This window comes from Heterodontus francisci, chromosome 10 (assembly GCF_036365525.1).
Source record: "Heterodontus francisci isolate sHetFra1 chromosome 10, sHetFra1.hap1, whole genome shotgun sequence".
In the NCBI taxonomy this organism is placed as follows: domain Eukaryota; kingdom Metazoa; phylum Chordata; class Chondrichthyes; order Heterodontiformes; family Heterodontidae; genus Heterodontus; species Heterodontus francisci.
Genome location: NC_090380.1, coordinates 33,449,346 through 33,462,012, shown reverse-complemented (window position 1 = coordinate 33,462,012; position 12,667 = coordinate 33,449,346). Strand labels below are relative to the sequence as shown.

Here is a 12,667-nt window from a genome sequence, read left to right as displayed (position 1 = left end):
GCCAACCCTTGTGGGTCTGTCCTGTTGGTGGGACAGGACAAACCCAGGGATAGTGATGGTGGTGTCTGGAATATTGTTTGTAACGTAGGATTCTGTCAGTATGACTATGTCAGGCTGTTGCATGATTAGTCTGTGGGACAGCTCTCCCAATTTTGGCACAAGCCCCCAGATGTTAGTAAGGAGGACTTTGCAGGGTCGACAGGACTGGGTGTGCCATTGTTGTTTCTGGTGCCTCGGTTGATTCTGGGTGGTCTGTCTGACTTTTAGACTTTCATTCTTTTTAGACTTTTCTCTAGTGGTTTGGTACAACTGAGTGGCTTGCTCGGCAATTTCAGAGGGTATTTAGGAGTCAACCACTGTACTGGAGCAGCTTAGCTAGGGGCATGGCTAGTTCTGGAGGACAAATCTTAAGTGCTATTGCCGTAATGTTGTCAGAGCCCATAGCCTTTGCGGTATCCAGTGCCTGTGGATCTGGAGTCACGTCGGCCAAACCAGGTGAGGACAGCAGATTTCAATGCTGCTATTGTGCTTTCCCGTCACTGTAAAACCCTGGAACCAACGTCACAACGCCGGATTTCTGGGTGTACAGCTGCGTTGCAATTCTCTGCCCCCCCCCCCCCCCCCACGCTACCATTCCTGCCCTCGACAGCCACACAAAATCCATCCCGTTGAGTCCGCTATCCTATGGTTCCATCATATGAAAATAGCCTGCCTTGTGGCCAGTTGATGTAAATTGTAATGGACCCATTAAATCAAATTCATGTACTGTGTTATGATTGGAAATCTTGTTATTCATCATTAACATTTTGGCCAGTCCAGTTTTTCTAAAGAAAGTACTCTCAAGCATCACTATACTGGGCTACACTTAGCCAAAATTTCTATAAGAAATCATTTGCCACAGTTGAGTAAGTTTCATTCATCTTTCCATATAACGTAAGAGGCATCCCATCATAAGCAACTGGATTGAGAAAAGAATTAGCAGAAGCTAAGTCTGTCTGCTTGAATCATAATTTCTGTCAAATAGCTAGGAACATGGTTACCCAGTGAGTCTTTTCAGTTGCCCTAGTACTTAGGTAAAATTCATAGCTTGTTCAGGAAATTGTACAATATCTCTGCTTCTCATGTGGGCCACTGAGCAAACAGGAGCACTTTCTGTGGGGTAACAAATTATGGTGGGAGGGAACGAAACAGTAACTGATGCACAATTTGTATTAATTTTTGCATTTATTTTTCAGATTTAAATCGGAACACAAATGCTAGTTCCAAACAAATATCAGGCGAATACCACACGACTGAAAATGCATTCTGCTTATCTAAAACAGGTTAAGTACTTGAGGAGAATGAGATTGTTAACTTAATGATTAATTATTAATAAAGAAAAGTTAGAGAGGGCACAATGGTGAGACCATTGCACAGATGTACACAATTTGCTGCATCCTCAGTCAGTCCATCATGGAGAGGAATTTCTCTTGATACGAGCAAGAAAAATGTGATGGTTAATTACTACCTACTGCATACATGCCTCTCAGTGGTCAAGTGTACAACGCTCCTGGTAAACCAGTTGCTGGAGGGAGATGAATGCTCTGGACACATTTCAGGAAAGAAGGAAAAAGAGGGAGAACATTTTACTTCCTTTAAAAACTTGGATAAAATAAATTCAGAAAAGCTGTAAGCATGTACATTTCCAAGACTATTCCTAGTTTTTTTACTGCTTCATTTATGCTGATCTTTGGAAACCAGCATGATTCCTATTTCCAATATAATCTAGATTCTGCAGTAACACTTAACAGGATCAGTGTTCATCTGGAGAGTGCAGAGACCATAAGAGCCAGTCAGTAAAGATTTAGAAGTAGATAAAAGCTCACATCAAATGAAATTCTTTGCTCAGGTAACTAACTAATAGATGTAGACTATCTACTGGACACTTGGATTTTGAGAAACTGTTTCACAGAGTTCTACATGTAAACCTTTTTAAGATTAAGACTCATGAAATTAATGTTAAATATGGAGGTAGGTACTTCTGGTCATAATGCAACTATGCTGACCATACTAAGCAATGTGCTAGGTGTTGTGTGTTAGATTTCTTTTTACTGCTTTACTCTTTTGCTAGTTGCTCTTTTCGGTGAGCGCGAGACCCTGTGCCCGGGTGAGTCTTTTCACTTGCCCTCATATTTAGTTAAAATTCATAGCTTGCTCAGGAAACAAACATAGATCCCTTTTGTACAGTATCTTTGCTTCTCATTCCATCCTATGTTTTCGTGGGATTTTCCTTGTCTTTACGTAACACTGTATTAGACCTTGTAATCAGCTTTACCTAACAAGCTAATTTATTAAACAGTAATAGAACAAGTTAATAGTGGCAATTATGTGACATTTTTACAGTGTTCATTAAGCTTAACGAACTCCTCATTATAATAGAAAATAATAAACAATTTCTAACTATGCTAAGCTATACTTTAAGTTTTATATGTAGTATTTTTTTTTCCGACCTAAGTAACCAGGCTTAGCTAACTCTTATCGGAGGGTTTAGGTAGATGCTTTTCGAATACTGGAGATAGACTTGCTGATTTTTAAGAACCGTTCCCAGAGTCTCATGAATTTAAATAACTGTCTCAAGCTCAAAATCAAACATATATTTTTTTAAAACGCATGTTTGTATTTGAATTGAATGGTTTGGCTCCTCCTTCAGACATGTCTTCAGATAAACCAACTTATTGATTTACAACAAAGTGAGCTGGAACATTCCGCAATGCAAAAACTTTTTTTTTAGAGATACAGCACTGAAACAGGCCCTTCGGCCCACCGAGTCTGTGCCGACCATCAACCACCCATTTGTACTAATCCTATACTAATTCCATATTCCTACCACATCCCCACCAGTCCCTATATTTCCCTACCACCTACCTATACTAGGGGCAATTTATAATGGCCAATTTACCTATCAACCTGCAAGTCTTTGGCATGTGGGAGGAAACCGGAGCACCCGGAGGAAACCCACGCAGACACAGGGAGAACTTGCAAACTCCACATAGGCAGTACCCAGAATTGAACCCGGGTCGCTGGAGCTGTGAGGCTGCGGTGCTAACCACTGCGCTGCCCCTTCTGTATTATGACAGAATGAAAGAAGCCAATATCAAGTTAAATTTTAGATTTTTCTGTCACACCAGGTAAAAAAATCTAAATGATTTTTACAGGACCAATGAAGCAGATTGGCTAAGGAGTAGAAGGTGTATTTGAATGTGAGGTGATGCCAAATGGAGCAAAAGTATATGCATGAGCTTCCTCGTTGGTTCATTGGTAAAGTCAGTGCAGAGCTGAGCTATACAATCTAGCAGGTTTTATTCCTCGTCTGTGTTAATCTAGTGAAACTTTGTTGGAATGGAGCTGCAGGTGCTATGATAGATTTTGTTGCTTTGGGCTAGTGAAAGGGAGGGGGAAAAAAATCACCCAACAAAGCTCTTGCTTCTGATCAGTGTTCAGTGAGTCCCTGCTGGAAGGTAAACGTGTGCAGATGGTGATTCAGGCTTGGTTGTAAAGCAGTTATGTCTGAATAAGACTGTCAAAATTCACTGTCCATGCTCACGTCACTTGGGTGAGGTATTGGAGGATGACTGGTGGCTTTAGAACTTTACCCTAGCATGAATCATCTCCTTTGTTGGAATACGGGGAGGAAAATACATATGAACACACAATATCCATTAGCAGATAAAACGATTTGAGTGTAATCACTGAGCATTTTAAGTTACCGGTTAATTCAAAGCTGTCATGCTAAAAGTTATCCAAGCCTGAATATTTGACCACAAATCAAATGAGTTATTGGAACCCTGTCACCAATAAGGTTCCTTATGTATTTTCCTCCCCTTATTCCACTGAAGGAGCTGATTCATGCTGGGGTAAAGCTTTAAAGCCACCAGTCATCCTCCAATACCTCAAATATTTTGTGCAGTTTTGGGCACTATGTCTCTACCTGTTCTTGGAATTTATTTAGCATCCATTTCCTCGCCCCCCTTTTCCTACCAACTTTCTCCCTTCTCTTGCAAAGAAAATGTCAGCATACAACCACGGTAGGCACCAAACCCAATTCTGTCATCCTCCTGACATCCACATACAAACTGTAATTAGAAGTAGCGCATTCATGAGCAGGTAGAGGTACACTAGTTGATTTCCACCCCTTTCTCAACCTCAAGGCTCTGACACCTAGTGATAATTAACTGAGCACAGACTAGGGACTGAACCTGGGTCCACCTTGGTTGTTACAGCTTGGCAACTCACTGATGTTAACGGACTCAGCCAGTGGGAAAGCTCCCAAACTCTGTGCTGAAGATTGTGAGCAAACTGCTCTTCATGGATGTTACAGAATTATTTTGAGTAATGGTGGCATATGGGAGAGAGCTGGGGAGAGTGTATAATGTTGGACAGTGAACTGGACCTTCCACATAAATGCTGAGGCTACTAGACGAAGTCAGTGGCTGGGTTCTCTGCAGCGAGTGACTAACCTCCTGACTCCCCCAAAGCCTCTCCACCACCTGCAAGGCCCAAGTCAGGAGCGTGATAGAATAGTCTTGACTTCAACGCTCAAGAAACTTGACATCATACAGGACAAAGCAGTCCATTGATCGGCACATCATCTACTAATCTAAACATCCGCAACCACTGTGCTATCTACAGGATACATTGTACAACAGCAGCAACAACTTATATTTATATAGCACCTTTAACATAATAAAATGTCCCAAGGCACTTCACGGGAGCATTATAAAACAAAATATGACACCAAGCCACATAGAGATATTAGGTCAGATGACCAAAAACTTGGTCAAAAAGATAGGTTTTAAGACCGTCTTAAAGGAGGAGAAAAAGATAGAATGGTGGAGCAGCGTAGGAGGATATTCCAGAGCTTGGGGCCTAGGAAACTGAAGGCACAGCCACCAATGGCAGAGTGATTAAAATTGGGGCTGCTCTGGAGGCCAGAATTAGAGAAGCGCAGATATCTCGGAGGGTTGTGGGTTTGGAAGATATTTCAGAGATGGAGGGAGGCGAGGCCATGAATGAATTTCAGACAAAGGATGAGAATTTTCAAATCAAGATGTTGCTTGACCAGGAGCCAGTGTAGGTCAGTGAGCACAGGGGTGTCAGGGGAAACAGGACTTGGTGCGAGTTGAGCTACAGGTAGCAGAGTTTTGGATGACCTCAAGTTTACAGAGATTAGAATGTGGGAGACCAGCCAGCAGTGCATTGGAATAGTCAAGTCTGAAGGTAACGAAGGCATGGATGAGGGTTTCAGCAGCAGATGAATTGAGACAGGCGTAGTCAGGCAATGTTATGGAGGTGGAAATGGGCAGTGTTAGTGATGGCGCAAATATGTGATCAGAAGCTCATCTCAGGGTGAAATATGCTACCAAGGTTGCGGACAGACTGGTTTAATCTCAGACTGTTGCCAGGGTAATGGTTGGGTTGGTAGCTAGGTAAGGGAGCTTGGAGCAGGAACTGAAAACAATAGGCTGGATTTTACCAGCCCCTCGGCATCATGGATAATGGCGGGGAGGCCCGTAAAATACTATTTGTGACCAGAGATGCACATTTATTTCCAAAATAGGAGCAGGAGTAGGCCATTCAGCCCATTGAGCCATTCAGTTAGATCATGGCTGATCATCTATGTCAACACCACTTTCCCATGCTATCCCTATATCCCTTGATGTCATTAGTATCCAGATATCTATTGATTTCTGTCTTGAACATGTTCAATGATTGAGCTTCCACAGGCCCTCTGGGGTAGAGATGTCTACCCTCTAATTGAAGAAATCCCTCCTCATCTCAGTCTTAAATGGCCTACCCCTTATTCTGAGACTATGTCCCCTTGTCCTAGACTTCACCAGTCAGGAGAAACATTCTATCTTAATACACGCCCTGTAAGAATTTTGTAAGTTTCAATGAGGTCACCTCTTATTCTTCGGAGCGCTGGAGAATACAAGCCCAGTTTCCTCAATGTCTCCTCATAAGACAATTCCGCCAGGGATTAGTCTGTTGAACCTCTGTTGCACTCCCTCTATGGCAAATATTATTTATTTATATTTACATTTATTTACTGGACTCAACTCATTTGCATGGACAGTGATAAATCCATATAATTTGAATATTTTGGTTGTGACATTGATTCTATATTAAGGATGAAGAGAAGTGCTGACAACAGTGGGCAAACTGAAAAAGAAAATTGGATTTAAAATTCTGCTCTGGGATGCTTTGTAAATAAACTGCTGGAGTCTTGCACTGGTCCAGCCTGTCCATTATAAAGATATGTTTATTATATACGAATTACATTTGGTAGTGAAGACTAACTCTTTATGTTATCAGTGCTGATTCGGGAAGTCATGAAAATCAGGCCTGGGTGATAGTTTTGCCATTCCGTCTTTTTTTCCAAATCCTACTCTGCCAACAGGCTGTCTGGTAAAACTCTGTCATCAGAGAGAAAGCAGCTGGCAATTGGGCAAGCAGTGTTTAAAAAGCATTGCGGTGTCCACAAAAAAATCTAACATACAAACATACAGATTAGGAGTAGGCCATTCAGACAGTCCAGATCTTCCTTGCTGAGTGTACATATATTTATAAAAGTGCATGATTCTAAGCCTCAATTATTATCATTTAAAATGTGTCTTTTTCATATATTACTTCTATCAAGAGTGCTGTGCTTTAATGTGTGATCTCCTGTATTTGAAGGTTGTCAACAACTGGATTGCAGCCAGAGAAGGAAAACAAGACCCAGGTAATTTAAGTGCTCTAAATAGCTTTTCAAATATCTAATGTTTATTAAAATAATAGAGCATTTTATATGTGCACTGTGCTTTATGGTGTACTGAAATACCTTGTGCATTAAGATTATCATCTATCTGATTTACTGTTATCTCGAGTAAATTAATCAACCTTGGCTGGGTCTCAGTGGAAGCTGAACAAATGTAATAGACTAGTTAAGTGAACTTTGCAAATTAGTTAAAAGGCGAGCTGAGTAAAGTCATTCCTAGAATGAGACTTGCTTACCAGACAAATCCCATGCACAAACGGTAGCTTCTGGCTGCACTATTAATTCTCGTTGATTTTTCTTGGCTCTTCGTTAAAGCCTATTCAGAGACTGGCAATGACAGTTTAGACATTTGCTTTTACTACACACATTGTTCCAAGTTTGACACTAATGGGTAGAAGTCTGTATTGGGCTGTAGTGTAAAATGAGTGGCATCATATTGGCCACCTGGTATACACCTCACTTGATATTCAGTTTGATTGAGATGTGTGGAACTAGATATCGCATGGGGAATAAAACAAGCAGCAGATATGGTAACATCTGTTGCATGCAGTGGCACAAGATGAATTTCTACCCCATAGTGTGGTATAAAGAGTATCCCATAGCTGCTTAATCTAATGGATTTTTACTGAGGAAGTCGACCATAACTGACATATGACCTTGTCTGATTAGCTTCACTTGTTGAAATGTAAAGATTGCTTCATGACTAGTCACATCTGTGTATAGACCCTTTGCATTAAAAAGAAAAAAAGACTTGCACTTCTACAGCAACTTTCAAACCTCCAGTCATCCCAAAGTGCTTCGCAGCCAATGAAATACTTTTGAAGTGCAGTCACTGTTGTAGTGTAAGAAATATGGCAGCCAATTTTCACACTGCGAGGTCCCACAAACAGCAATGAGATAAATGATCAGATCATCTGTTTTTGGTGCTGGTTGCGGGTTAACTATTGGCAAGGACACCACTCTGTGAGCACAACTCTGTCACACTGCTGGTCCTTGTTAAAATGCACTTTCCTTCATTACAGATCGTATTCCAGTACTTCTGCTGAGGGTGCTATAAAGAAAGGGGAAGTGCCGCCCACTCCACCACCGAGACTTCCAAAGACTCACTCCAGAGCCTTTTCTCTGGACCTTAATAAACTTTTCCAGCAAGATAATCAAGGTAAGCAGTACATGAAGAGTGAGCTTTGCTATGGAAGCTGCTGAGCTTTTTTCTCTACGTGGGCATTTAAGAAAGAAAAGAATGTCCCCAACTATTATTGTGAGAAAAGGAAAGGATATTGCAGTACATTTTTCATAAAATATCTGTAGTTTTGCCCAACTGTGCTTTTTAACTTTTTATGCTGCATATCATAAAAACACCATGCATAGTTTTCATTGGAACCTAGTGCTGTTTGTCTGGAATTATGTCATTTGTATCCAACATGAACATCTCACTTGCTAAAAGCCTTTGAAGTCCTCAACTGCCACCAAGATGTGATTTATGGGAAACCTGTCCTCTGTTATTTATCTTCCAATTGTAGTTTATTTCAATATAACTTAATGTTCATAAAAGATATACCTGTAGCTCAGCAGATGGCTCAGTTAGTAAAGTCAGTTTTCTCTGTGCAGATGCATTAGATCTTTGTCCTTACTCCCACCTTGTCCTGGTGTTTCTGCTAGGTTGCACTAATATTTCCAAAATTGGCCTGACTTGTGCAAAAGATCAAGGAATTCCAAGCCCAAATTACGTCCAGTGCAAATCAAGTTTCTGCAATCTTTTACACTGGTTTAAAAAACATTTCTCTGGAAGTTACCTTAACATCTGTCATAGGGAAAATGCTGGAATCTATTAAGTAGGTTATAGCAGGGCATTTAGAAAATCTCAGTGTAATCAGGCAGTCAACCTTGTTTTCTGAAAGGGATATCATGTTTGACTAGTTTATTGGAGTTCTTGGACGAAGTAACAAACAACTTGGATAAAAGGGAACCTGTGGATGTTATGTATTTGGATTTCCAGAACGCATTTGACAAGGTACCACATCAAAGGTTACGAAGCAAAATAAGAGCTCATGGTGTATGGGGTGACCATGCCGCTTATAACTTTGTAAACCTCTATCATGTCGCCCCTCCACCTCCGTCGTTCCAGTGAAAACAATCCGAGTTTATCCAACCTCTCCTCATAGCTAATGTCCTCCAGACCAGGCAACATCCTGGTAAACCACTTCTGTACCCTCTCCAAAGCCTCAACGTCCTTCTGGTAGTATGGCGACCAGAATTGCACGCAATATTCTAAGTGTGGCCTAACTAAAGTTCTGTACAGCTGCAGCATGACTTGCCTATTTTTATACTCTATGCCCCGACCGATGAAGGCAAGCATGTCATATGCCTTCTTAACTACCTTATCCACCAGCGTTGCCACTTTCAGTGACCTGTGGACCTGTATGCCCAGATCTCTCTGCCTGTCAATACTCCTAAGGATTCTGCCATTTACTGTATACTTCCCACCTGCATTAGACCTTCCAAAATGCATTACCTCACATTTGTCCGGATTAAACTCCATCTGCCATTTCTCCACCCAAGTCTCCAACCGATCTATATCCTGCTGTATCCTCTGACAATCCTCATCACTGTCCGCAACTCCACCAACCTTTGTGTCGTCCGCAAATTTACTAATCAGACCAGCTACATTTTCCTCCAAATCATTTATATATACTACAAAGAGCAAAGGTCCCAGCACTGATCCCTGCGGAACACCACTAGTCACATCCCTCCATTCAGAAAAGCACCCTTCCACTGCTACCCTCTGTCTTCTATGACCGAGCCAGTTCTGTATCCATCTTGCCAGCTCCCCTCTGATCCCATGTGACTTCACCTTTTGTATCAGTCTGCCATGAGGGACCTTGTCAAAGGCTTTACTGAAGTCCATATAGATAACATCCACTGCCCTTCCTTCATCAATCATCTACGTCACTTCCTCAAAAAACTCAATCAAGTTAGTGAGACACGACCTCCCCTTCACAAAACCATGCTGCCTCTCGCTAATAAGTCCATTTGTTTCCAAATGGGAGTAAATCCTGTCCCGAAGAATCCTCTCTAATAATTTCCCTACCACTGACATAAGGCTCACCGGCCTATAATTTCCTGGAATATCCTTGCTACCCTTCTTAAACAAAGGAACAACATTGACTATTCTCCAGTCCTCTGGGACCTCACCTGTAGCCAATGAGGATGCAACGATTTCTGTCAAGGCCCTAGCAATTTCTTCCCTTGCCTCCCTCAGTATTCTGGGGTAGATCCCATCAGGCCCTGGGGACTTATCTACCTTAATGCTTTGCAAGACACCCAACACCTCCTCCTTTTTGATAATGAGATGACTGAGACTATATACACTCCCTTCCCTAGGCTCATCATCCACCAAGTCCTTTTCCTTGGTGAATACTGATGCAAAGTACTCATTTAGTACCTTGCCCATTTCCTCTGGCTCCACACATAGATTCCCTTCTCTGTCCTTGAGTGGGCCAACCGTTTCCCTAGTTACACTCTTTCCCTTTATATACGTATAAAAAGCCTTGGGATTTTCCTTAATCCTGTTTGTCAATGACCTTTCACGACCCCTTTTAGCCCTCCTGACTCCTTGCTTAAGTTCCTTCCTACTGTCTTTATATTCCTCAAGGGATTCATCTGTTCCTAGCCTTCCAGCCCTTACGAATGCTTCCTTTTTCTTTTTGACGAGGCTCACAATATCCTGCGTTATCCAAGGTTCCCGAAACTTGCTAAACTTATCCTTCTTCCTCACAGGAACATGCTGGTCCTGGATTCTAATCAACTGACGTTTGAAAGACTCCCACATGTCGATTTACCCTCAAACAGCCGCCCCCAATCTAAATTCTTCAGTTCCTGCCTAATATTGTTATAATTAGCCTTCCCCCAATTTAGCAGCTTCACCTGAGGACTACTCTTATCCTTATCCACAAGTACCTTAAAACTTATGGAATTATGGTCACTGTTTCCAAAATGCTCCCCTACTGAAACTTCGACCACCTGGCCGGGCTCATTCCCCAATACCAGGTCCAGTACGGCCCCATCCCTAGTTGGACTATCTACATACTGTTTCAAGAAGCCCTCCTGGATGCTCCTTACAAATTCTGTCCCATCCAAGCCCCTAGCACTGAGCGAGTCCCAGTCAATATAGGGGAAGTTAAAATCACCCACCACTACAACCCTGTTACCTTTACATCTTTCCAAAATCTGTCTACATATCTGCTCCTCTACCTCCCGGTGGCTGTTGGGAGGCCTGTAGTAAACCCCCAATATCGTGACTGCACCCTTCCGATTCCTCAGCTCCACCCATATTGCCTCGCTGCATGACACCTCCAAGGTGTCCTCCCGCAGTGCAGCTGTGATATTCTCCTTAACCAGTAATGCAACTCCCCACCCCTTTTACATCCCCCTCTATTCTGCCTGAAGCATCTAAATCCTGGAACATTTAGCTGCCAATCCTGTCCTTCCCTCAACCAAGTCTCTGTAATAGCAACAACATCATAATAGTTCCAAGTACTAATCCAAGCTCTAGGTTCATCTGCCTTACCTGATATACTTCTTGCATTGAAACAAATGCACTTCAGACCACCAGTCCCGCTGTGCTCCGCAACATCTCCCTGCCTGCTCTTCCTCTTAGTCTTACTGGCCTTATTTACTAGTTCCCCCTCATTTATTTCACTTGCTGTCCTACTGCTCTGGTTTCCACCCCCCTGACACACTAGTTTAAACCCTCCCGAGTGACGCTTGCAAACCTCGCAGCCAGGAGAGTAGGTTGTGAAGAGGACATAAGGGGCTGAATTTTATCAGCCCCTCGACAACGTGGGTCATTGCGGGGAGGCCCAGAAAATGTTAGGGGGAGCGGACCGCCTCGACCAACAGCGCTGAGAAGGCCCTGCCGGATATTCGCGGTGGCGGCGAGGCCTTGGTGCGGCCGCCCAGGCGCCAAGCAGCGAGGCCTTCATTAAAATATTAAAATGAGCTAAATTAAAATGCAAATTAACTTACCTGCCTACGGCGGCTGTCCTGTGCCGATTTTACAGTCAACTGGCCGCAACTCGCACGCCTTCGGAACTCTGTTGGAGTTCCAAGGCAAGACACTGGTGGGGAGCGGGGAAGAATAAAATTATCAGGGTGCTGGGGGGGTGTGGCGCAGGGAAGACTATTTCTTTTGGTTGTTGGGATGGTGGGAAGGGTTAAAGATACTGAAGTTCGAGGGGGGGTGGTGGCGTTCAGAATTTCATAGTGTATATTTCGGGGGATAGGTCAATTTGTGTGTTTCGGACTCGGTGCGGGTGGGGGGAGGGATGTTGGTGAGAGAGGGGATTCGATGTTAAATTAAAAATTTATTAATTTTTTTAAAGCTCACCAACACCTTTTAAATATTTAACTATATCCTGAAGGGCTTGAAGCCCTTTAAAAATGGCGCCAGCGTCTGCACGCAAGTATCGGACACCATTGCCGGGGGTGTAGCGGCCGCCCACTCTGTCATCAGGGCAGCCGCTCCGCCCCCTCCATTTATATCAGCCCTGGCACGTAATATCACGGGGGCTGTGCAGTGGCACTTTCTTGTCAGAAGGCCGCCGCCGCAGAGCACGGTGCACTGATAAAATTCAGCCCAAGGAGTCTGCAAAGGGTTATAGATAGGTTAAATGAGTGGGCAAAATTTTGGGACATGGAGTATAATGTGGGAAAATGTGAAGTTATCCACTTTGGCAGGAAGAATAGTGAAGCAGCATTTATTTAAATGAAGAGATTGCAGAACTCTGAGGTACAGAGGGATCTGAATGTCCTGGTACATAAATCACAAAAGGTTGGTATGCAGATACAGCAAGTGAAATGTTGGCGTTTATA

The 12,667-nt window shown here is 42.8% G+C and overlaps 1 protein-coding gene across 4 annotated transcripts in view; it reads left to right on the top strand.

Annotated features, from left to right (window-relative positions):
* The window catches only part of reps2 (RALBP1 associated Eps domain containing 2), a 292,361-nt gene that overhangs the window by 204,570 nt on the left and 75,124 nt on the right, over positions 1–12,667 (top strand). For all 4 annotated transcript variants that reach the window (XM_068040420.1, XM_068040419.1, XM_068040421.1 and 1 more), the window contains 3 exons: positions 1,236–1,322; positions 6,715–6,760; positions 7,819–7,955. In XM_068040420.1, coding sequence (XP_067896521.1) covers positions 1,236–1,322; positions 6,715–6,760; positions 7,819–7,955 — 270 coding nt within the window. The remainder of the gene's footprint in view (positions 1–1,235; positions 1,323–6,714; positions 6,761–7,818; positions 7,956–12,667) is intronic.